The sequence below is a fragment of the Telmatherina bonti genome (genome assembly GCF_933228915.1).
Source record: "Telmatherina bonti genome assembly, chromosome: 23".
NCBI classification, from domain to species: domain Eukaryota; kingdom Metazoa; phylum Chordata; class Actinopteri; order Atheriniformes; family Telmatherinidae; genus Telmatherina; species Telmatherina bonti.
The window spans coordinates 8,408,768-8,435,449 of NC_136632.1; the positions used below are offsets into that span (position 1 = coordinate 8,408,768).

General features: G+C 41.3%; 1 protein-coding gene across 1 annotated transcript in view; it reads right to left on the reverse strand.

Annotated features, from left to right (window-relative positions):
- snd1 (staphylococcal nuclease and tudor domain containing 1) overlaps positions 1-26,682 on the reverse strand; it is a 197,494-nt gene that overhangs the window by 47,448 nt on the left and 123,364 nt on the right. Inside the window, exon 17 of the mRNA XM_079263262.1 lies at positions 25,624-25,812. Within this exon, the coding sequence (XP_079119388.1) occupies positions 25,624-25,812 (189 nt within the window). The remainder of the gene's footprint in view (positions 1-25,623; positions 25,813-26,682) is intronic.

Here is a 26,682-nt window from a genome sequence, read left to right on the forward strand (position 1 = left end):
CATCACATATGCCATAAACACCCCACACAGTATAACTAACATCCAGTCCTGAGTGGATGCGGACAGGATTTACAACCCCAATTCCAATGAACGTTGTGTAAAACATAAATAAAGACAGAAAATAATGATTTGCAAATCTTTTTTAAAGGTGGAGTATGTAAGATTTTCAATTTTAATTAACTAATAAAATAACAATAATCATAATTAGAACGTTTTTTGAACATGTAGGTTCCAGTCTGTTCATATTTGATGTGTTATTAAATTACAAGTTTAATTAATGACAAATGAGAAAAGGCACATTTTTTTTTACTGGCAGGCAAACATTTAAGAAGGGTCTTTGTCTCCACCTTTAACCTATATTTAATTGAATGCACGACACAGACGAGATATTTAATGTTCAAACTGTTAAACTTTTGATGCCTGCAACACGTTTAAAAGAAGCTGAGACAGGGGCAACAAAAGACTGGGAAAGTTGAGGAAAACACCAGTACATTCCACAGGTGAACTGGCTGATTGAAAGCAGGTGAGTGTTACGATTCACAATAAAACGGTGCTACAAGATTCACTGCTTTGTGAACAAATGAGTGAACAAATAGTCCAACAGTTTAAGAAAAAGGTTTCTCAGTGTACAGCTGTAGTAATTTTGTGATTTCATCCATTTACAGTCCATGATATCAAAAGGTTCAGAGAACCTAGAGAAATCTCCGTATATATGCAGCAAGGCTGTAAAACAACATTAAATGCCGACGACCTTCGATCTCTCGGACGGCACTGCTTTGAAAACACATTACTGTGTAAAGCATATGACCAGATGGGCTCAGGAACACTTCAGTAAACCATAGTCTGTTAAGTTTGTTGCTCCAGCTACAGAGCAAGTTCAAACTTAAAGTCATATATAAACAATATCCAGAAACGTTGGTCCTGAGCTCATCTCAGATGGACTGATGCAAAGTGGAAAAATGTGCTCTAGTCTGACAAATTCAATTCAATTCAACTTTATTTGTTTAGCGCCACTTCATAACAATGTTGTCACAGGGCACTTTACATACACAAATCAACATACACATCATTTCAAGCCAATTCATACATATCCTATAATAAAAACCAACTGATTGCATCGAGTCATGACTAGAGCTGCAACTATCGAGTACTTTTGTAATCGGGTACTCTGTCGATTATTGCTTCGAGCAATCGAGAACTTTCCCGATTTTATTTTTATTATTATAATTTGTAAAACAAATACTAGAAGCTCAACCAAAGTAAATCTATGAATGTATATTTGTGAAGTTGTTGCATGTGTTGTTACTACCTAATGCATGAGGAAAATGTTTTAAAATGATACTTTTAAAAAGTATCATATTTTAAAATGTGCCAATGTGTTTGTGCACGCGCTCAATGTGTGGAGAAACAATTCTCAACCGGTCGCAAATTTCTGCATTTTAAAAGATTAAAATGAAGAATTCATGTAGAAAAAAGGACTGACTTGTAAACATGTCCAAAGTATCTAAGAACTAGCCGATGTCTTGGTGGACGACACGCCTGTTAAAAGTGTGTCTGTTTAAATACAGATTAAAAGTTTGCTGCAGGAACAGAGGCTGCGCCTGCCGTCACACGCTGCCTAAAACACGCACTTTGACTCTGCGTGTGTGGGGGAGAGACAGACGAGGGATGGATTACAAGACTGTTAACGTGCGTTAGCAGCCGACACCTCGCCATGCTTCGTCACTGCTGACTAATATCACAGGTTATAACACTGTACATTTTAACAGCCGCTGCTGCTGTTCATATAAATTGCGAAGCTGAATCTCCTCATAGAGCGGTGAAGTGGGGGGAGGGGGTTCGTTTCAGGTGCAGCAACATTGACACCTGTTATACAGCACACACACTGTACTACGTTTTCTGCCCTTTTCAGTGTGAAATGGTCCCACACTTGCGACTTTTTCGGTCTTTTCCTCCCATCTTCTTCATTCTGTCATTAGAGACCAAAGCAACGAGAATCTTCAGACAGAAAGCAAACCTTTCCCCGCTGCTGTCTGAAATGTCCGTCATCAGTCCGGGTGAAACAGTCATACTGTACAGACATACCGTAGGCCACAGTTTTTATATATTTTATACATGTTTAGATGTTTTATATGTTTACTGAAACAGTGATGTAGTCCCTCCGAACAGCACAGTGGTCTGAGAATGCTGCAATGACGCATAAATTAGACTATATCACCATGTGATATTAATTAACGTCGCCTCGAGGCAGATAATTTGCCTCGATCAATTTTTGTACTCGAGTTACTCGAGTTACCTGAGTAATTGTTGCAGCCCTAGTCATGACTTTGATCCAATCCCCCATCCTGAGCATGCACACGGCGACAGTGGGAAGGAAAAAACTCCCCTTTAACAGGAAGAAAACCTCCGGCAGAACCCGGCTCAGGGAGGGCAGCCATCTGCCTCGACTGGTTGGGGAGGAGACGACAAGAAGACAGATCAACATGTACAACTGCACTTATTCAAGAAGACCTGTGGAAAAAGAAGATCCACATTGTTTTTGAAAATCATGGATATTGTGACTTCTGGGCCAAATCCAAATAGCTCAATAGTTCAAAATCCAGCATTTGCGATGGTATGGGGGTGTGTTAGTGCCCATGGCACGGGTAACGACATCTGCCAAGGCACCAATAAAGCTAAAGGGTACATACAGGTTTTGGAGCCACATGCTGCTTCGAAGCTTCACCGCTGCTTATTTCAGCAAGACAATGCCAAGCAACATTCTGCAAGTGTTACAACAGTGGGGCTTCGTAGTAAAAGATGCTGGTACTGGACTGACCTGACAGTCCAGGCCGACATCTCCCATTGAAAATGACGATAACTTTAGCAACTTTAGCAAGAATGGCAAATAATTCCACCTACAAAGCCTAAACAATTAGCGTGCTCCATTCCAAAATGCTGATTAAGTGTTGTTAAAGGGAAAGGAGACATGACAGTGGTATAGATACCTATCTACCAGCTCTTTTGGAACTTGTTGAAGGCATTAAAAACAAGGTTAGTGAATATTTGCCCAAAAACGTCTAAAAGTTTATACTGTATTTAGGTGAAAAAGAATTTACAAGTATTTGTATTCTGTTTTTATTTACATTTTACACAATGTACCGATTTCATTAGACATGGGGTTGTACTTCTACGCTCAAAAATTAGCATAACGATTGAGAACAGAATTAAGTGATAGGATGAGCCTTATGTTTTGTGTCTGTATTAAATAAGGCTTGCAGTGTTATTGTTCATGAAGTGTCTGTCCATCTGTGGCAACATCTCCTTCAACAAGTACATTGAAATGAAAACCATGAAAAAAGAAATTTCATTTCAATAACAATGCACGCCAAAGAGGTGAAATGAACCTCTACTTTAGTCTCTTTGCTTCTAAGTGCAAATATTCCTTTTCAGTTCCAGCTTTTCAAACCAATATGACTCACTGCCGGTGACTAATGTGATGAGAAGTAGGTGTCAGTTAAATCTTTGAAGCTTGTAAAGGTACAACACAGCTTTAGTGGCTGAAAGGCAGGTTACCAGGGTCCCTCGCTTTGATTTATTGACTGTTTTACAATGATTGGATTGTATTTGACACGAAAAGCTCAGGTCCCTTCAGCTTCTCTCACAGCGTCCATTTCAAGTGGAACAACATACTTATGGAAAACAAGACTTTGTTGATCCTGATTGGACAGTAAACTAAGTGACATGTTGGGGTGAACTAGTCAATCTTGTACATTCAAGTGGGAAGACATAAACCAGACGTGCTATTCAGCCCATAAAAAGCGAAACCTGAAGGGTTGAGAGGGGCGCTTAATGTAGCATATTAACCCTGATGGCTCGCACTGTTTCAGAGGTGTAAGTAAATGGATAAGCAATGGTAAAGGAAGAACCGATCTATGACGTGCTGCTCCACTTCTGAGAAACACACACACACACACACACAAAGGATGTGTGACGTCAAGGGTTCCAGCTAAAGTCAGATAGCACAATGACTGCACATTGGTCAGCAAGGACTTGGTAGCATCACATGATGCCTGCTAAGAGGCTGGTTTCACAAACTGAATTCACATCAGCTCCGTAAGTTTGGAGGAGCTGCAGGTTTCATACAATCAGAACAGCATCGAAATGTGATTGTTACACAAGTTAAGGTACAGAGAAAGAAATAAGAGGTTCGTAGTTTTGAATATTATACTTTAAGGTTTTTTAAGGGCCCTGTGACGGTCTGGCAACCTGCGTGGGTGTACCCTGCCTCTCGCCTAATCATTGCTGGGATTGGCTCCAGCTTCCCCATGACCCTTAAATGGACAAAGCAAATAAGAAAATGGGTGGATGATGGTCTTTTAAGGTTTCTAGATTAAGATTTCAGCGATGGAAACAAACCTAAAAGTTGTATATAAAAAATATGCAATTCAACTGTAATTCCCAACTACGTAGTCGTGTTACACACTTGTATCTACATCTATAAAAACATCTATCAATCTTTAATTTGTAAACGCTTTCAAACAGCAACAACTTTACAGTCGCAAAGTCGCAGTTAACCCTTACTTGTAAATCACATAATTTACTTAAACGTAGATATACTAGGGCTGTGCAATTAATTGGATTTTAATCTAAATTATAATCTGGGTTTTCAACAATTATAAAAATAAAAGGGTGCGATTTTTGTTTTTCTCCTTGCAATTTACTCTCCTGCCATCTTCAGTTGCCAGTTGAGCGTGACTGGCATTGCCGCACTGTGCTGTAAACTCCTCCCACAGCTGTTTTGGTTTTATTCAGTCACTGTTGCCAACTTGGCGACTTTCTCGCTAAATCTAGCGGCTTTCCAAACCCCCATGGCAACTTTTTTTTTGTTAATAGCGACTAGCAACAAATATAGTAACTTTTACTTATTAGAGTTATTAGAGACTTTTCTGGTGTTTTGGCGACTGACTTGAAGGCACATATTGTTTTGCAGTTACTGTAAGGAAGGAGCAGCGGGAGCCTCTCCCGTCCTAAAGCACTCCCAGGCGGCCAGTCTCAGTCGGCTCCGGCTGCAGGTCAATGTAGAATAATTACAGTAGGTTGTGGTAAGTTCACCTAAACAGTTTATATTTACGAATTTAGTTTACATCAGTATTTGCACTTTGTCAAGACAAAGCTTCATGTTGTTTGTTTCCTAAAATTTGACGAATTCTTAAGACATTGTTTAAAAACCACTGTTTATTGTTGTTGAAGATAATGGATAATTGTGTTAAATAATCAAGATCTCAATTTCAGTCAAAATAATTGTGACTATTTCATACACACACACACAACAAAGAAAGGTGGAAAATTCAGGACTTATTTGGTAAAACTTAAAAGTCAGCAGGATGAATTTCAAAGCTGTGTAAAGCTGTTTTCCTTCCCCACAGAGGAAAAAAATTCATATCTGATATTGAATTTCCAGCCATCAGGTGTGCTTTCCTACAGCAACAGACAAAAGGCAGCTTTAGACTCAGCACTCCTAGGTTCTGATGGAAGAGATAATGACCTCAAAATTGTGCAAAGATTCAGTTGATGTACAGTTCACCATTTTTTCTTAAAATTCCTGTTATGACATAAGTAGCAAGAGAACAAGTGACACTTGATCAGTAACAAGTAGGTAAGGATTAAACTACAAGGAGCTGTACATTAGACCGTTATAATGCACAGCGCAGAGTCTAGAACACCACGGCGCGAAGTGCGTTATTACCGTCTAAAGCACGGATCAGAGTTGTTTAATCTGCTTATACCATGACGCAAAAAATTTTTTATTTCCTTTTTTTTTTTTTTTTTTTTTTACAAAACTTGCTAAATATGCTGAAGTGTAGGAACTATTTCATGTTGGCCACATGTAGTTTTTTTGCCAAACAACTGTTACCAAGCTACACCTCATTCCCCTGTCAAAAGCAGCTGAACTGCATCAGTTGATTAATGCATTGCTATGGCGACGCCCTGTAATAAGGTGATATTACAGTTATTTATTTTGTCGAACTACATGTGTGTATTTATGAAAATGATGCACTCCAGTGTGCTTTAGAATTATCGCTGACCGTGGTAGATGACAAAAGAGCAAAACGCCTTCTCTGGATCAGATCGGCCGACATGCTTACAAATGCATTTTTATTCTGATTGGACGTTTGATCGGATGAAAAGTGGTCTGTGTAAACGCAGCTACTGTTAGCTTTCGTTTTAATTGTTTAAAATGAAGAAATTTGCATTGCAAGATTCTGCCTAAATGTCCTACACTGATGTTATAATCTATTCAGACATCTGTTCACTCTGAGGGTTTGGCTGATTTAATGAGCATCCAAACATGGAAAAAACATTTTTCTAAGGCAAAAAGCAATCAATCCAATGAGTGCCGCAAGAGAATACCACAAATACTAGTTTAAAAAAACAAAAAAACAAAACAAAACTGATTGAAGCTGCAATAATGTCAATCTGAAGCTGAAAACTGACTAACAAAGTCAACACGTCTGCATGAGTTTAAGCAACTTCGGAGTCATGGTCTTGCAGTCGCTGTGAATTTATGTTAGCGTTCTGCAGCTTGTAGTGTGAAGCTTTATGAAATTTGACGGATTCTGAACTGCGGTATCTCAGCTCAAGACACATTTCTGTCCGCTGAAGATAAAGTGAAGTCGACCCAGCGCTAAAACTCTAATCAAAGCTAATCTGCTTAAATTAGAAAATAGGTGGCTAACTTCCACAAACAAAAGCAAACTCACGAAGAAGGCAGAGACGGATAAAGGAATGAGCCTCTCAGATGTGGTTACTTAGCAGATAAATTATGTATTAAAACTGCACAGGTGGTGTGGGACAGGGTTTTTTTTTTAGGTGAAGGGAGGGAGCTGAGCAGCTGGGGAATTCATAACGGAGCAAGTGAAGGAGAGAGAAAGAGATACTCCCCAGCTTCATATCACAGCCAACAGATGTTCTCCCATCAAAGAGGCAGCAGGCAGGCGGCGAGGCTACTCAACCCCGGCTTACACGGCTAATGTGACCCCCACTTATGCTGCCACACACACACTCACACACGTACATGGATGCACACACACACAGCAGTCAAGGGCTTGGTAACAACCTAAGGCTATCGTGGTGGCAACTTGTTACAGTTTTTAAATTGACACAAATTGATCCGCTTAGATTTGTGTGTATGGCTTGGTGGTGGGAGGGGGTCCCTCGACCTGCTGACAAAATACCATTAGTAACAAGCACTAACTTGCTACCTGGCAGAGTTCGGTGGTGTGAGCGCGAACCAAAAGGATGCATTGGGTAACCATAGAAACAGAGTAAGAAAGTTCAATCAAAGTGATCCAAATTTTTACCTTTGCTTAAGTGCTCACCAGAGCCACCTTCCTGAACCAGTACACAAGACAAGACAGCTGAGAGAACATTGCTCACAGATGACACACCGACAGAAAGAAAAACCGCGCACGTCGTCCCTGGAGGCAGTCAGTGCAGCATATGGAGCCTTGTATCAAGTGGCCTGTTTTCCAACCCGCAGCGGCGACCATGTCTGTCTGTGGTCATTAAAAGATGATCAAGCAGAGAGAGATCACAGCTAACAGAAGCAACAGCGGAGGAATGAGCGCGCAATTAAAGTTCAACACTCAAAAGCACGACGGCACGTGATGCAAAGACGTGCGAGAGGCTGAAATGTGGGAGATGTGAAGTAAGCCGGAGGAAAGAAACACGGCGACCTTGATTAAAAACATGAAAAGCTGCTGGAGAGAAGGGATGGGGCGGTCATAAAGAGGGACACAAGCATTTAGAGGGTTGCTTGATTTGAGCTTGATCAGTCTGTTTGCTTGTCCGGCACCAGTTGTGAATTTGTTTGGGCCAACAGCCAAGTTAATTCCCTCCTCTCACTGTCCTTGTGTTTAAGACTCAGCAAGGAGAAGAAAATCCCTGAATAACAAAAAATAAACTGAGGATTCTTTGCTGCTTAATGCTTCTGTTCTATTCAAGTCATCTGCTCAGATCAGGACAGGATCAAGAAAGACAAAGAGACAAAGAGGACGGACAGGGGACATAATTTATAGTGCTACATTCCTACATATGTACAAAACCAGTTTAATCTATATTCAGTTCCTCCATATGAGACATTTGAATGGCCTTTAAGGTGAACGGGTGAATTCTCGTACTTTAAGTGTGTTTATCTGTTCTGTCATGAAGCAAAAAGAAAAATCCCAACTTTTAACCCACCATCGACAACAAGGAGAGATTAAGTAGACGCCACAGTCTTAGCGGGGTCGTAGGGTGTGTTAAGTATACACTTTAAAGGTCAATTAATCAACTTAAAAAAAAAAAAAAAAAAAAAATTAAAACAGGTTGTCACCAGTGTTGGCAAACTGTTGCCATGACAACCAGTTTCACTACCATTGCTCTACCACTGGTCTTCCCTCTGCGGAGGAGGTCTGATCATTGCTGGTGGACTTTAGGGGGAGAAGATTAGCAACAGAAACACCAAACAAAAGGGAAAGTGTGCGTGGAGATGGAGATGGGGGGGGGTAAAGCAACTTCTGAATCCTTCACTTTCTTCATTTCTCTCTAAATGTCTCTTTATCATGTAAAGAAACAAGATATGATTCTTCTTTTTGTTCTTCAGTTTATGTGAAATGAAAAACTTCACCGTCAACATTTTTTATTCAGAAACTTATGTTAAGTGATCAGTGTGAGTCATTCATTTTCTGTAGGGTTGCAATGTTTCCAAGGAGAATTAATCCCAATTTTTAAATCACAAAACAGAACAAGTCTCATTCTGTTTTCTGGAAAAACTTGACGCAGACAACAAACAACGTTTTTTGGAAAGGCCTATACTGACATCTTTCAGAAAGTAAGCGACAAGGAGGAAATGAATTGAGCAAACCAATGAAATGGTCTGAATGCTGGGGAGTGGGGGGGTGGAGAGACTAGTACAACGGTGGGAATCGGAAATGTGGGGATGACGAGATCCTGTTTATGTAACCGTCTCTCCCTAAGGCGAGAAAGAGGGAGAGACGAAGACAGTGTCTCAAAAATGCACATAAACACATTTCCAAAACTAGCAGAGTAGTCCCGTTCTCTGCAGAGTGTTGTCTGCAGGCTAGCAAGCCAGGAGACTGCACACAAGAGTGGGCTGACCTAAATTACCTCAGACCTCAAAGAAACCAACATTGCTGATGGAAAAAAAAAGAGGCAACAGAGCTGAAGCTTTTTTTTTTTTAGGTAACTTCCATGTTTTGTACATAAATCCTCATGAGGAGCTTCGGATCAGCTGCGCCACGGGGTCAATAAGAGTGGAAGTAACACTACTAAAAACCCAGCCGACAGCATTGGTGGTCTTACCAACTGTTGCTGGGAATGGATGATAAAAACATGTGTTTGGGATTTGAGATTTTAATACACTGCCCAGATCATCTGTTGATGGGAGGTTTGAACCGCTGCAAGTCTTCTCAAAAACATCTCAAAGGTGTTAAGATCTGGATTCTTGCATACTTTCATCCTGATGAAACCTAAACTTTACTGTGACAGGCGACTTGTCCAGGATGTAGCTGCTAGAAAAAGCTCCAGCCTCTCTGCTGGAGGTCGTCTTAAGTCCACACATCCATTCAGTCCCCAACATTTGAGCGCTCTTTGCATCGTTCAAGGAAATATTTTTACTTTCACGATAAAAACTATATAAATTTACAATAAATGTCACAACTAGGTTCACTGTTGCTAAAAGACAAACGTTGTGAGACTAAAGAACCCTAATATCCTGAAAATCTGCCTCATATTTCTCTCTAACTTCCTACATGTCCTCCAGGAAGATGATGGCTCCCCACTGTCCATCCAGGATGAAAGAATGTGTTCACTAAGTTTTACTTTCAGTATCTTTTGAAAAGTACTTTTCCCAGTGGCAACACCTCACCGATCCGCCTGATAAATTCTTCCGGTGTTTTCTTTTTAATCCAGGCAGTGAATAAAACTATTGTAAAAATGAATTAAGTGGATTGTACCCCGTAGAGGGCTTCCTTTTGACATTAAATAACTATTATTAACCACAGCAGCATTACCCACACACAAAACAGCCTGTTTACTCTTAACCTTTTCACTGGATCAGCATCTCTCATGTTCACTGCACTTCAAAGATGGTCATCTAATCAAAAAGGAACATTTTTGTATTATTAATTATTAGGGGTGTGAAAATGAAATCGAAAATCGAGAATCTGGATTTTTTTTGCTTTACAATTTTAAAACAGATTTTTTTTTAACAAAAAAAAAAGTTTTTTTTAAAAAAAATAAATAAAAATGATCAATTATAAAATTTTTTTTTCATTTTTATTGTTTTTATTGATCCTTCTACTTGTCTTCTTGGGCATTATAGCAGCAGAATGATGGTCTGGCTACTGAGTTGTTTTTCCCTCATTGAAATGAAGAAAAATGAAAAAGTTTTGTTCATTTATTTTGTTTTTAATCTACAAAAATCAGCAACTTCGAAGAATTGTGAGAATCGCAATTTAAATCGAATCGGCACCCAAAAAATCGGAATCGAATCGGGATAAAAACATATCGTCACAGCCCTATTAATTACCACAACCTTGGATTTTTATCCACAAACGTTTATTGGCTTAAACAACAAAAACATGTTTTCATAAAGCCTGATGATACAGTTTGAAAGTTTTCTACAGTCAACAATATGTAGCTCAGATCATCCCTGCAGGAACAGATGAGACAAAGGTTACAGGAAGCTGCAGAGTCTTAACATAAGACAGCTAGCGTGAGACAAATTAAAACAATTGAGACAAATTGCTTAGAAAAACTGAAACGATGCTCATGTAGGAAACTCCACAGCAAATGAGTAAAAACCAGGCGGACAACAACAATGAATCAGAGCACTCTGCATTCACATCACAGAGGGAGCATGAGAGAGCATGCGAGGATGTGCAAATTAATAAATAGGATGCCTAATTCAGGCCTTAGATTGAGAAAGTGTAAAAGGGAGATGGGGAATAAGGGAGTCAGAAAGACAAAGAGGTTGAATTAAAGATGAGATGGGAAAGAGGAAAATATGGAGGATAGTGGGGAGGTACTGAAGCAAGTGCAAATGATAAGCGAAAGAAAGGAAGTGATGAGGAGGGAGAAAAGCAGGAGGGTAAGAGACACTGGAGACACAGCCATGAGGCGAACTGAGGAAAAGAATAAGCAAATCCATTTAGGAACAGAATTGGCCGCTCAACCACAAACGGTGTGCCGGTGCATCTGCGCACAGGTAATAAATAGAGCTGATGAAGCATTTGTATCCACCTATACAGTAAGCTTCTCCGTAGCAGGGTTTTATTTGGACAGGACAGAAAAAGGTGAAAATCTCATTTGCACAAAATGCCTGGAAATGAAGCAAAGCTGTGATGTTTTCTCTGCACACGGCAAATAGGTAGGTAGCCATGTGTCCATGGTTACTGCTGGGATCCAGCGGAGGTTTGGTATTTGCTGGGAACAAAAACATTTTTCCCCTCTGTTTTTCATTTAACAAAACTGAAGAAAAACAATTCACAGTGAAAATATTTATTCAGTTTATTTCCCTAAAGTCCATAAATACAGAATACTATGCAGTACTTCAGTATCTAGCCAGATGTCCATCTTCAAGATGTTTATCACATACCATCTTTATACTGATGCTCTAGTTAAACATACACAGACTAAAAGCTGGAAGGGGAGGTGAGCGGGGGTGGGGGCTGTAAGTTTATGAACGGACTTGTGTAGTTGATAAGGCGTGTAAGAACAGATGTGTATTTTGGAACTTGGTTTTTAACTTGAGGTGTGATGGTTATGGGATGGGATATATATATATATATATATATATATATTTTATATGTGTGTGTGTGTGTGTGTGTGTGTGTATTATATATACACTATTCACAAAAAGTTAGGGATATTCAGCTTTTGGGTAAAATTTCACAACAAGCCTGAAATGCATTCAAACCTGTACAGGTGAACTTAATGTGATCTTCTCTAAGCTTTTAAATGCACATGTCCAACTGTTAAATGTTTCAATAAATTTTGCACAAGTTGCTGTTCTCTAACAAGGAGCTTAACGGCAAAAATCACGGCAGGTGTGTGATCCTTGAATTGACCAATAAATGTCCTGGTTCAATTAGAGCTGGTGTTTAAACAGTTGTCCTCATCATGCTGTTCACATTTTGACATCATGAGACCAAGACGACACCTAACAATGGAACAACAGTCCCTTGCCATTGCGATGCTTCAAACAGGACGTTCTCAGACAGAAGTGGCCACTGAGCTTGGAGTGTCACAGAGTGTCATCAGCAGGTTGCAACAGAGATATGGAGAGACTGGAAGAGTCACAGAAAGGCCTAGAAGTGGACGTCCTTTGGCCACATCCCGTGCTGATGACCGCTACATTGTGAACACTGCCCTGAGAAACCGGATGATGAATGCCACTCAACTCCAGGCACGTTTAAGAGAGGTGAGAGGCACCCAAGTGTCACGTCAGACCATTCGAAACCGTTTACATCAGCGTGGTCTGCGTACTAGACGACCTGCACGGGTACCTGACCACACCACCACGCACAGGCATCATCGTCTTGCATGGGCCAGGGAGCATTTACGCTGGACGAGGAACCAGTGGGCCTCAGTGCTGTTCTGATGAAAGTCGATTCACACTGAGCAGAAATGATGGCCGGCAACGATGTTGGAGACGTCAGGGAGAGCGCTATGCATCAGCCACTGTTGTCACCAGGCGAGCTTTTGGTGGTGGCGGTGTTACAGTGTGGGCAGGGGTGTCCACTTGGTACAGAACTGCCCTACACTTTGTGAATGGTACAGTGACAAGCCCGTACTACCTGAATAACATCATTAATCCAGTGATTGTGCCCCTACATGAACAGCACAGGCCTAATTTCTTCTTCATGGACGACAATGCTCCTGCTCATCGAGGCCGCATCATCAGGGAACGGCTGTTGGAGACTGGTGTACCTCAAATGGAATGGCCTGCACTCTCTCCAGACCTGAATCCCATTGAAAACCTGTGGGATCAGCTGAGCCGTCGTGTAGAGGCTCGAAACCCTGCACCCCAGAACCTCAATGACCTGAGGGCTGCCCTTCAAGAAGAGTGGGATGCCATGCCTCAGCAGGCAATAAGTTGCCTTGTGAACAGCATGAGACGTCGTTGTCAAGCTGTAATTGATGCTCAAGGGCACATGACGAGATATTGAGACGTTCAAATTTTTTGTTGTGGTGTAACTACCATTGTTGTTACCTTTTGTGTTGAATGAATTTTTTGAGATGAGGAAATCAGTAGTGCATCCTTCTACTTAAATGTCTTACTTTTATATTATATCACTGTAGCATGAACATATTGCATTTTCCATAAATTTCACCTGAAAGCCAAATATCCCTAACTTTTTGTGAGTAGTGTATATATATATATACATATACATACATATATACACACATACACATATATGTATGTATATGTATGTATAATAAAGTTGTAAATAAAGTCAATACACCAACTTAACATGTAGGAACAGTTTTACAGGAATTCCTTTAACATTTTAACACCCCATAGAGAAAGGAAATGCTTATGAATAAAAATAACTGATTTAAAGCTGCTTTTGTTCAAATCTTACTTTGCTTTGTTTCATCGCTGGACTTGGCCATAGTACTATCAACTGTTTAGCATGGCGGTGGTAGTGTCATGCTCTTAAGACTGTTTTGGCCACAAAATATATAGATTAAGTAGATGGATGTCCTCTGAAATATTGAGCATTGTCTCGTTCCATTAGGATAGCTAAAGCTAAATACACAACACACGTGGTTGCCATCAACCTTAGATACGCTTTGTCAGAAAATATGTAAACTATTAGTCCTGTAATAAAACAGTAACAACTGCAATATTGCAGTAATAAAGCACATTTAAAGCATATATCAAAAGACAACATGCACAAGTCAAAAGCCTTTAAAGTGACAGAAGACAACAGAGGGAACAACAGGGTGTTGTTTGATTGAGTTGGAATTAATAAAGCCAGAACTCATTCAATTAAACATGGTTTGGAAATCAAACCAGCAAAGGCAACATGTAAATAGTGCCCTGAAGAAGTAAATATTTAGCATTTCATTAGACAGAGAAGAAAGGGAAAGCGAGGGGGGTGGGGAATTCACTGCTAACTCATATTAAAACAAAGTCAAGTATAGCTTCGAGCATGGGGCCTCAAAAATGTCAATATATTCAAGTTGTGTTTTCCTTTAATATAAACCAGCCCATCTGAGAAGAAACATCAAACAAGATCTGCAGACTGGATGTTTCCAGATCTACTGGATGAGAATACACACGCAGAAAAGCCAATCAGCAGCAGAGGAAAGCATCACCTCCACCTGCACTACGGTGGCATGGCTAAAACATGCCAGAAAGGCTCTCATCGCCCAGAAAACTACACCTGTTTTTAATCTCTTAAGGGGCTGCTGTAAAAAAGAAGTATCTAAAAAGTACACTGTCAAGGTTAAGAAGCTTCAAGTGAACATGTACGAGTCTGCGACATAATTTCAGCAAACCTCAGTTTTTGTTTCAAGCAAAAAAAAACAAAAAAAAACCTTGACTGCAACTGACGAATCAGAGCTCTGCGACCTGCATGTTACATGCATGTTAAACCCAAAGCTCACTGCCACGAAGCCATGAAGCAGCCAGCCACAAGCAGCCCTGGCAAACCTAGTGGAAAAGTGTCTCCTTACAGTCTCCCGGGGAGGGGGAGGGCTAATCAGAAAAAAAGGAGAGCAAATAATCCACTAGTCCAACTCCAGTCAGTGTGTGTCCTTCACACTTACTTTAACCAGCAGAGATGGAGGAGAAACCAGAGCAAAGTGAAAGAAGAGGGGGGAAAAAAAAAGAGGAGAGACCTTATATATAGGCAGCAAAAGGGATGGGGGGCAAATCTGGAGGCTTTGTGTTTTTCTACTGCAAATGCAAGAACTGGGCATGTGTTAATCAGCCATAATCCAACACACCATGTCCTGTCACATTATGCTCTCACCCTTTCAGCCCTCAGACCTCCATTCCAGCAAAGTTAAGGGGTAGGAGACGTGCCGGAGATATTTCTGCAACCATGAACCAGAGGCAGTTGCAAACCTGCCCCCAAGGAACTTTGCTAAGAGCCTGCAAGAACCCTGCGCATGCCTGGGGACGGGAAAGAACGAGGCCAAGGACATGCGGTACTTATGGATGTATATAAACAAATGCAGCGGCTCGTGCACGTGCAGAATAAATAAAACACACATTTAAAGGGAACTGCATTTGGGCAGACTGCTCCAGAAATACAGCAGCATCCAGACTCCACCTCGCAGCCTCGCTGCCTGCTTACATGCTTCACTGAGGGTCTAATCTCAGGACTTGACCGGTGTCCTTGGAGCTGGACGGATTTTTGCAGATGGCATCTTCAAAGTCAGCTTGTAATCCTGCATGTAAGACCGCCGAGACGTCGCGGAGTGCATCTTAGCTTCTTGCTAATAAGGAGAGCAAAAAATATAAAGTTTGCGACCTTGACGTTGCAGGTGGCTGCCACGTGCATGGCTGCATGGTGTGTGTGTGTGTGTGTGTGTTGGGAGGAGGATGAAGCAGATAAGGATGGAGAGAATGTTTGCGTGTGATTTCACAAGGAGCTGACAGACTGCTGAATTTGCAGCTTGGAATTGGGGGAAACGGAAGATGAAGACGGAGAGAGGAAGAACTGGGAGTTGGGGTGTAAATAACACACACATCATTGGGTCCACTGATCTCTCTCTCTCGTCTTTCCATCTCCATGCCTCGGGGCACTTAGGGTCCAGCCTGCCGACTGAAGTAGGGGGGTGAGGGGTGTCCCTGGAGAGCGTGTGCATGTGTGCACACCGTCTGTCTGCACAAGCTCAAAGCATGTTTGAGTAAGCAGAAAAGAGACAGTGAGAGTATGGTGTGTGCATGTGCGGCACCTCCTTCCATCTGCAACCGGGTGTGTGTGCGGATGTGTACACAGCGCACTGAGAATCAGATTATGTAATCTTTCAGCCATATGAGAAAGCCTCCGTCAGCTTTTTGTTTTTGTGTGGCTGGTGGTTGGTTTTGTGCGCGCACGGTGCTGCAAAGAAAGACGGCGGGAGAGAACCTGACCTGCAAAAAAAAAGAGAAAAAAAAGAAAAAGGCATCGCAACCATCACACGCAAACACATGCATGTTATTGTGACCGAGCCTAGAAGTAAGCTGTGCATAATACTGTTGAGCCCGCTTCGTCTTTTCCAGAGATCCACGGTCTCAAATGGGTCACTTCTCCCATTAAGACCACCCTGCAGGCAATAATGTCCCCTCGCTGTGATCCTGCTGTCCTTTTGCACTTCCTGGTAAACCATGCAGCTGTCCTGGTGCTTGCATTTTGACACGCATGCTGCAGAGCAAAGCGTTCTCTAGCTGATTGCGTTTCAGCGCGGCACACGGGACTTGAGCCGCCGATCTGACAGGCGACACGGTGCCACAAAGATTTGGTGATCTTCTGCAGCGAAATCCAAATTCACTATTACCCATGTTGCACCGCATCTCCCTTTCAAATTCTCTTTAAACAACTACTTTCCACATCATATATGTTGTACATGTCATACTGTGTTGAAGTGTGGGGTGGCGCCCACAAGACAACTCTGACTGACATTCTATTACAGAAACGTGCCACACACTTGATAAATAATGTTAGATATTACGATCATACAAATCCATTCTTTATTAAATCAGAACTCATGAAATTTGATGATTTACTTTACTATAAGATGATACAAGTTATGTTTAAGGCTAAACAAAATGTTCTTCCAAAACTACTTTAAGCTTCAGTAGACTAATATAACTTTAGAGACAGTTGTAAATTTATTGTTCCAAAACCTAGGAAAGGGGTGAAACAGAGATGCTTGTCCTTTTGGGGGGTTCAACTGTGGAATAAACTCAGTAATAAGGTAAAAAATTGTAATTCTTTCTTTTTATTATCAGTTTATTTTTGAGAGACATGCAACTTTATAAATAATTGGACTTTATAAAAGTCACACATTGTGTATGTAATGCATTTGCTTTAATTGTATAATTTAAGGTAACTACTTGTAAGTGTGCATTATTTGACATACAAGCTTCTGCCTATTTTTGTTTTTTGTTTGTTTTTTTTTTTTTAAATGGACAAACTGATTGTGACTGGAACAAACAAAATAAACTAACTAACACCGCCCTGACATATGTATCTCATAATCTCGATGCTACAGATCAGAATGAAAGGTTTTAGTGCTAGTACGCCACATTGCAGATCTTCTGTTACCAAAACTAAAAGGACAAAAGGTGATCAGAGTGCAGTAGGATAAGGATTAATCCTCCAAACTGTAGCGAGAGTTGGCCAAAGATGGGATGAGGCGAGACGATGAGTCCGTGTTTCTTATAATGTGGACAACAAGCAGGGCTATCGTTGCTAAACTTCTGGCCCAATTTTAACTCATTGTCTCCTAAAGAGCAACAAAACTAGCAAATCTCCAGTGACATAGTGGTTCAACAGGAACTCCATCTTTAAGATGACTGTGCAAAATCCTACCATTGACCTGGTTTCATCCTCCATTCGGTTTTCTGCGAGTTTAAAGCCGCTTCTGCTTCCGGTTACAGATTAATATGTTGGAGATTATCGAAATAAACAATAGTCATAAGGACTAAAGGAGATATAATCTCCAGGAAGCATTTATAAACATAGAGAATGTATTATTTAAATTTGACATTTACTGTTCTGACAGAAGTTCCCCCGACTCAGCAGTTTTCAACAACGCCTGCATTATGTCTCGTCTGCATAATGCACAGCACCTTTTTTTTTCCCCTGAAAGTCTCATCTTTGCATCTCACAGGAGAAAAAAACCACAGAAAAGGTGAAACAAACCTCACCACCAAAGCTGGCCTGCGTCCAAATTTATTCAATTATGACAGGGGAGCTTGCAGGCACCATATGACCACGCAAAGTAGCTTGCTTCCAAGGTTCATTGGAAGTGCCACAACAGACCCCTCTGAAATGGTTCCAAGAAGCATTTGAGGAAATGCAAACAAGCCGCTGACAGTCACGACCCCGAGAATATAAAGCTGCAAAGATATATTATGCTATAGTAAGTAAAGCTTTTCTAGTATTTCATTATGCTCCCTCCAGCCTGGAGGGGAGATGCGTGCTGTACACAAAGCATTCGGGAATGCAAAGAGGCAAAATATGATTTCAGACAAATGGAAATGCATATGTTAAGACTTGGGGTGAAATGTCAATAATCTAAGTCGTATTTGTGTATTAAAAAAATAAAAATAAAAAAAAATAAAACATTTTTTAAATAAAAAGAAGTCCATGCACCACTAAGGAGCCCAGCTCCAAGAGTTTCTCCCACCAGATGCCTTCCTTGTTACCTCTTAACCAGATTGCGCTCGTCTAAAATCCTTTCAACAATGACTTAAACAAGCAGCACAAAGAGACGACAGCAGAAAAGAATGACTAAAAAAGGAATTGCAGGTAAGTAAGCATCCTGCTCAAATCCCAAATTATATCCCCCTTTTTTTCTGTGTTACAAGACCCAAAGTGAATTGTGAGAGAAAAGCAATAACATCAACTTCATGTTGGCTAATAATCTGGAAGGACTGAAGGCAGCAAACAGCGAGCTTAAGAAGAGATAATGTGCAAAAGCAAAGTAAGGAACAACTTGTAGATTCAGGAACAAAATGAGATAGATTTGCTTTATTTTTAAATTCCACATTCTTTCAGTAAAAGCCCTCCGTAATAAGCAACTTCAATATTAATCCTCCATTTCAGCCTCTATGATATTGCCACAGGTTATTTTAATATGGCAGGGGCAAATAAAAAAAAATAAATAAGGGAAAACAGGAAAGGGAAAAGAAAAGATTGCAACCCTGAAAGCATTTGGATAGCTCCGGGGCTTAGAGAGCACTGGGCACGGTATTAATAGAAAAAAGTACTCTCATCCATGGAAATCAAACAAGGCAGCTCGTACGTAATTCTGTGTAGAGAACGGTAACAGGAAATGGTCCTCCATTGTCAAAAACGGCCATTTTCGGACAAACTATGGCTTTAAACTGCTCCAGGTAATGCAGCGCAGATGTCCAAAGATGGGCGTTTTTATATGAAACCAGTGTAGGGGAGGTAAACTTCCTACCGCACCAACTCAGACGGAAGCCAAGCAGTTCTGCTAAAAGCTGTCTGAATTCATCCTCTGTGTGTTCCTGTGTAGCCAGGTGTGTGATGTGCTGTGCTGCAGAGGAGACGCAGCCTCAACAGGGGGTTGGAAGGGATGCAGTTGCACAGTGTTAGATGGGGTGAGACGTTGTAGGTACGAAGTGTTTGAGATGTCCGCTGGCTTGCAGGAATGATAAGAGCAAAGAAAAAGTTTGCGTATAACAAAAAGAGAGTAAAGGCAGCTGGACTTGCATCTCTACTCTGTATCGTCGTAGATGTGGGGGAGGGGGGGGGGGGGGGGGGGGGTGCTGAAACAAGATTATGTACTTCAATCAGACTCCGCCAAGGACACGTCACCACACTCAATGTCAGAAAGATGCTGCTTCAAGTGCTTCTGACAAGTCCTGCTGATGGACGGGTGAAGTATAAGGAATGGCAGCAGCAGATCCTGGGTTTGTGTTTTTCAAGGACTTTTCTCTCGCTCTCTCCCCTCCTCCCCCCCTTTACCCCGTCCCTAAAACGTATAAGCAGGTGTCTGACACGATGGGTGCCGGGTCCACACCGAGGAAAAGAACTGTCCAGCTCCATCCAAAAGCTGTCAAAGCAACTGAAGGAGACAGAGGGTGGGCATGATGTGGGTTCAATGATTAGTGGAAGGGGGAGGGCAGAAGAAAGGGGGACGTGATGAGAGCGAGGATAAGCATGGGAGAACCTTGGAGAGATGAAAAGACAGACAGGGGTCTGTGAAGAGGGGCGGCCGGTGATGAAACGAGAAGAATCCCCTGACATGAAATATCTTTAACACGAGTTGTCACATTCTCTTTCGCCCTCTTTTTCTGCTCCCTCTCTTTTTCCATCTTCCACTCTGAGGCCCATCAGAGTGTGTTAATCTCCTTCAAGGTTGGGTAATTACAGAAAAAAAAAAAGAAAAAGAAAATATCCTTGCTCAACAGAAAGCACACTTTGGTTAATACTCAAGGCCGACTGTTCATTTGCTTGTGCGTAATTAGGTCGCTCCAATTACTGGCATCCTTCTTTCCCCTGCGAATTTACAGCTACTATGATGCCTTTCATTGTGCCGATGTATTTATATCATGTTTCCACTAAATAAACCAGGAAAAATCATTCAGCACTGCAGGCTAGTGAAAGAGTTGCAATTAATCCTTCCTCGATTAAGTTATCTGGAGCAGACTGGCTGGAAGCTGAATCGTCCAATCCCGATCAGCGATCACATGGTGCGTTTGAAGTCTGACTTGTGATGCAACATTATTTATTAATGGACTCATTTAAAAAAAAAAAAAAAAAAAAAAAAAAAGATAAGCATGAAACTCAGATTTAAAAGGCATAATTTGGGAGCTGCTAAGTTGAACATGTGCATCAGACCAGTTTCTTTGTTTTAGGGAAAAGCTTAAAAAAAATGGTCTTATTTAGGAACAAATTAGTTTCTATTTGTTTAAACATAAGTTGGAATAAAAGCCAAAAGCAAAAAACCATGGAAACAACAAAAAACCCGTAGGATAGAGGCAATGGAGGACTGGAGTTTGACACCCCCTGTGCTAGAATGACTGACACAACCACCTCCTGGTTGAGGTGTAGGATGCCGTTTCTCAGTAAAATGTTACCAGACCAGTGGCAAACATTGAGGAGGAGGTACCAGGTAGTTGTGGCTGTGTATAGATCTTCCTCACACGACTCCAGAGCTGACAGAATAAAATGAATAAAGTACAAAAACGACAAACATGAGTTGGTTTTTTTTAATATTTTTTACTGGCTGAATGCAACCATCCAATCCTCCAATCAGAAGAGTGAATCCCAACAGGAGGATAGCTCAGGGGGGTTTAGAGGTTTTTTCAGAGGCACTAGCCACACCTTTAACTACATTTTTCCTTCCACAGAGGCACAATTCTCACAAGCTGTATCTCGTTTTAAAGGTGACTAATTAAGCTTTCTGACAATGTACAATACAACACCAAATGGGAATTTTAAAGGAGCAAAATAACACACCAAACACAAGTTTCCTAACTTTTTGTGTCTATTTGAGGCACATCATAGCGTTTAGGTAATATAACAGTATTAATAGTAATAACAGTGAGGATAAAGCAAACCATCATGTGGAAAAGGATACGTCTTTCAACCAGAAGGTTGAGAGATTGATTCCAGGCTTCCCTTTGACCACATGCAGACACTGAACCCTGATGTGCCGATTGGTGTGTGAATGGGTGAATGTGCCATGTCGTGTAAAGAGCTTTGAGTGGTCAATATGACTGGAAAAGTGATATATAAAGTCTATTTACTATTAAACCAGTTAAACTGATGAATATATCAATAATCCAGTTATAAGGATCCAAACTAATCATCTTCAAGCGCCTCTTGTCTTTCTATTGAGAGGAATCCAATAATAAGACAGGCAGTTCGGTTAAGGACGATCGTTTTCTGGTTGATTGATAAGCCGTCCAGTGATGCTTGCTTGTGCTCTTATCAGCTGATCTCCAAGCAGAAAAACACACAGGAAAGCTGGAAATGCAACAACATCAAGCTGAGGTTGACAAGTGTGTGATATTTTTCTGGAAAGTCCAATTCAGCCGAATTGTCACATTTATTATTGTCTGAAAAGTCCCGGTTGTGGAGATGTTGTCGTGTCTGTTGTAATGCATCACACTATGGATGAACCACGGTTAAATAAAAAGTTTGAGCATTTTTCAAAAAAAAAAAAAAAAAAGCTGAATATAAATCAGCGCATAAAAAAAGCATTGAATTATTTATTTTACTTTATTGTTCACATATGTTGTGTAAGCTCGCAATCCCCGATCACAAGGCTGTTAAACATGTTCAAGGACGGCAAGAGGGATGGAAAAAAAAAGGTCCAAAGAGCAGGTTTTGCTTGAGACGCAGCCCTCTTTTTCATTTAATAATAATACGAACAAATATAAAGTTGGACTCCACTGCATCCAGCTAGTTTTAGTGACCACTGATCCAGTTATTTAAGAGGAAGACTGGTCGATAACATTTGGTGCCTGATCGATCGGAGCACCTCCACTCCCAACGTACAACCAAGAGCTTCTGGGAGCGTGAATAGACTTCTCTCTCACGACCCCCACCTCTTAATTTTACAACGCTTCATTTAGATTTTCTGAAATCTCAAAGTCCCACGAGGCATGACCAAGTATTGATAGCCTAACTCTGTTTTACAGGAACTCCAATGAAAGCTGCAGGCAACATCTCTGCATACCAGACTGCTGCTGCCGCTGTCCTGTCCACTGTACATCTCATCTGCAGCAATGTGAACAGCTGCAATGGGACGATCTCCATTAACAAAGACTAAATTAATTTTTTGTTTTTGCAATAAGTCTCATTTACAAAGATGCCTGGGAAGCAAAGTTTAACCCCTCTACCTCACAGCACTAGGAGAATCCAAATATAGACAAAAAAGCGCTAGGTGAGAGATTTAAGAAGGGGTCTTGAACATCACCTAGCGAGAAGCAACTCGGTGCTATAATGAAACTAAATTAAAAGCATTCCAGGTCTATCTCTTAGCTGAATCATGTGAATGTTAGCAGTGAGAAAGTTGCAGTAACTCCCACCCTGCAACACACTTTGCAGGCTTCATGTAGCTCAACATGTTAAAAGGAACAAAGAATGGACTCAGATCTCCTATATGTGTGTGTGCGCATGTGTGTGTGTGTGTGTGTGTGTGTGTGTGTGTGAAGCGGGCCTTAATGTGCTTTGAGGACTGCTCCAAATGTTGTTCCAAGAGATGCTGATCTGCAGGATGAAATAATTGCTGAGGCCTGGAAAAGGCTCTTCTTCAATCCTTCGGAAAGCTTCAATTAGAGCACAATCACTTTGTCCCATTGGTCTCATTGTGGCCAAAGCTCATATTCACTTGAGCAGTTTTGGTTCAGGATGCTACGGCAGCATGCCTCTACCCCACCCCTCCCTCCTCACTCTCGTTGTCCTGGGTCCCAGTTGGACCACCAACGCAAATTTTTCATTAATGAGTGTGCGCGCTTTCTGCTTTATTACAACAACCTTGTTTCCTTGCAGAGACGCCTGACGCAGCAGCAGCACTGATGTCTTCCATATCTGCAGCCGTAGGGACGGTAAAGACAAGGCTACTAGAAAAGAGAGGGGAAGAGAGATTGGAAGAGGTGCAATCTGTTCTTCCCGACGTCGGCCTACACGCAGACAAAGAGCGGCCGCAACTTCAAAAGAGGAAACACAGAAAGAGGTGGTCTCTATGGGCTAATTACAGCACCGAGTCCCACCTCATCTGCCTTCAAGTTGCATCGTATGCACACGGCTGAGTGGCCTCTGTTCCGCAAATGCAGCACGCACTCCGCTACACACAGGCAAGCCGGGGTTTATCCGTCCACCGGCGCCGGTGGCAAACTAACATCAAACATAATCAGTCTTTCTGGTGGATTCAGGCCTTGTTCTGCCGTCTTTCCTCGCAGCTCACACTCGGGTTAGCTCAAGTCAAAACCTTGTGGTGAAAGTCAATCTGTCAGCCGAGAAACCTGCAGTCAAGTGGTCAAGGTGTCAGGAATGCGCCTTCTTTTTGTGCTTACATTCAAAACGGCAGGGTCTGAGTGCTCACATGGCCGGCAAGATGTTTGTCTTGTTTTATGGCAGGAAAAGGTTCACCTGCATCGACATTCATTTTCTTCGTCAATGTTTTAAGGGGTGGGGGTGGGGGGTAAAAAGAAGACCCAGATGGAAAGTAATTGTAAGAAAAAGAGGAGAGCCAGGAGCGAGCAACACTGTAGGAACTCACCCACGACGAAAATGATAGATTCCACAGAGGGAGAAAGAACACAACCCCTTCTTAGCTCGAGCAATACATCACATTTATATGGAGGAGAGGAGGCATTTGTGTGTCCTCAAGGACCCAAATAAGTACAAGTGAGTGGGAGAGAGAGGGAGGAGAGAGCAAGGGAAAGAAATAAGTTACAGAGATGGAGAGAAAGAGGACAACGATGACAGCTGGTCGGGCACTTTGTGCATCTGCCAGGGGTGACTCGTGGTGCCATAATGAAAATGCAAGGCGAGATCAGGATCACTGTGGGAGAGGCCTCAATCCATCAAAGAACTCCCATTGAGGAGAGGCGGCTTCAGCGAGAACAAATGTGGCTATTTGCAACGTTAAACGGAGCGTTTTCGCAATACTGAAGCTTTAGCTGCAATCGTGTCTGACTGCATGTTAACATACAGAAAAATAATGGCCTTTTTAATCTCTCTCCCCCTGCATTCGTTTTGGGTTTTAGCCCCTCAAGAGTCCACATTTACCTCCGCTAACGAAGCTAGCGTTCACGTTCGAGCTGAGAAAATAAGCTAGCACACTGCAAAAGCTGAAATCTAAGTAAGATTAAAAATCTTAAATTGAGTACACATATGCTTATATATATATATTTTTTTTTTTAAAAGGTAAGATAATTCTTAGTTTTTATGCCAGAGAATTTCTCTTGTTTTAAGAGCATTTTTACTTGTTTTGGGAAGTCTTGACAAGACTAATTTTCTTGTCCTGTTGGTAGATAATTTATCTTATTTTAAGCAACATTTACCTAATTTTTGTGTATTTTTTTCTGGTTTTTTAAAGGCAGAGTATGTAAGATTTCAAGGCGATTCTTTCCACCACCAGGAAGCAAACACCAGGTCGTGAGCAAAACCACAAAACTGCTACCTCCACAAATGACCACAGGTTGGCAGTAATGAGTAAAACTCACCCCTCCTCTTTGCCAGCTCCAATGAGGGAATCGCTTGTGAGCTGTAGCTCAGAGCCGCTCTGTAATAAATGGGCTTATACTCACCCTACTGGTGGAAAAAAAGTACTTTATTTTTTTTTACTGGTCAGAAAACATTCAAGAAGGGTCTTTGTCATTAATTAAACCTGTAATTTCATAACGCATCAAATATGGACAGACTGGAACCTACATGTTTAAAAACTATCTAATTATGATTGTAGTTATTTTTTGAGTTAGTTTATTTTGAAAATATTGAAAATCTTACATACTCTACCTTTAAAGCTGGGTTTTTGCAGTGATCGCACACTGACAGGCTAAAATATGTCCACAGGCAGCTTGACTTAGGGATGTGACAGCCGACAAAATAAATTCTGATTTGGTTCCAAATGCTGCGAGTCGCTGTGACACCGACTGTTTTTTTAATAATACGCTGGAGAAAGATGACACAATGACTATGTAGGATGATATCTTGGGCTTTCAGTACACCTAAACAATACTAAACTAGATGTTATCCGTGTCCTGCCTGAGTGAAATTTACTGTGGTATTAAAGTGAGGGATGCTCGCCAGCTGAAAGCTTCATGAGAGTAGTTTGTCACTTGGGAGTGGTGTCCTCATTGCAAGATTTTGCTTTTATTAGCGTGTACAGTAGCTCCTGCTTTTGTGACATCTGAATGAGACCTACCTTCTCTTTCCTCTGCCGGCACGCCTCCTCTACTGAGACCAGAGGTTTGTAGTAGGCGCTGCGCTCTGCTGTGAAGTGGACCTTGGACAGAGCATTTTCTACCAGCGCCACAGACAGATTCACACCCTCGATGTGCAGCCAGCCAATAAAGTTCCCTGCTTTGTCCATGCTTTCCACTTCAACTTCCACCTGGAGTGAAGACAACAGGAAAAGAGGTTCAGTTAGTGATTGGGTCTGCTTTTCTGAAACGAAGGTCCTGCACAAACAGTTGTATTAAAAGCACACTAAGTCTATAAATATGTCATTTTTCCTCATGTCATTCATTGTGAATTAGTAACAGCCAAGTTGCCTTTACCTTCTGTAAACAAATGAGGGCAGTAAAAGCGCTAACGCAGCTGACAAAGTAAAGATCTCATAACATTATCCGTGATACGATATAACTAAATTCTGCATATTCAGGCTAATTATCAATTCATTACATTTTGTTTCATAAGTGATGGATGATAAAGGGGGACGCTTTCCCCCCTCTAAAGTATAAGTCAGCAAAAAGTGAAAGGGCAGGTGTGCTTTCAAGACAGGGAGAAGTCAAGTGATTATTAAAACTTGGTCTACTTAGCCCTGAAGTCTAAAGGGAAATCTGGAGGGAATCAAAGCTATAAACTGTCCTGCCTGCTTTTCAATTAAAAAAAACATAAGGTTTTATTACTAAATGCATACTGTCTTTTATTATAAACACAAAATTACAACTTGTGCTTCTAGCAGATGCACTGAAACGATCCAGTTGCTAATTTTATGTGTTTAAAGGACAAATAGTCTGGCTAAAAGGCACAAAGTGTACTGTTGAAACAGCACTTCTCATGCTGCCTCAAACACAGATTGTCTTGGGGGGGAGGGGGGGTGTTATGTTAAAGTTTGAACTATGCCTAAAACGTATTACTATCACGCACAAAAAATTTCTTGAGTGCTGTTCACATAATGTGTTATCGACATCATAGAAAAAGTCTGACACACATAAACAGTTGTCATATTTAACTACTAGCCCCTCATCTGGCAGCAAAG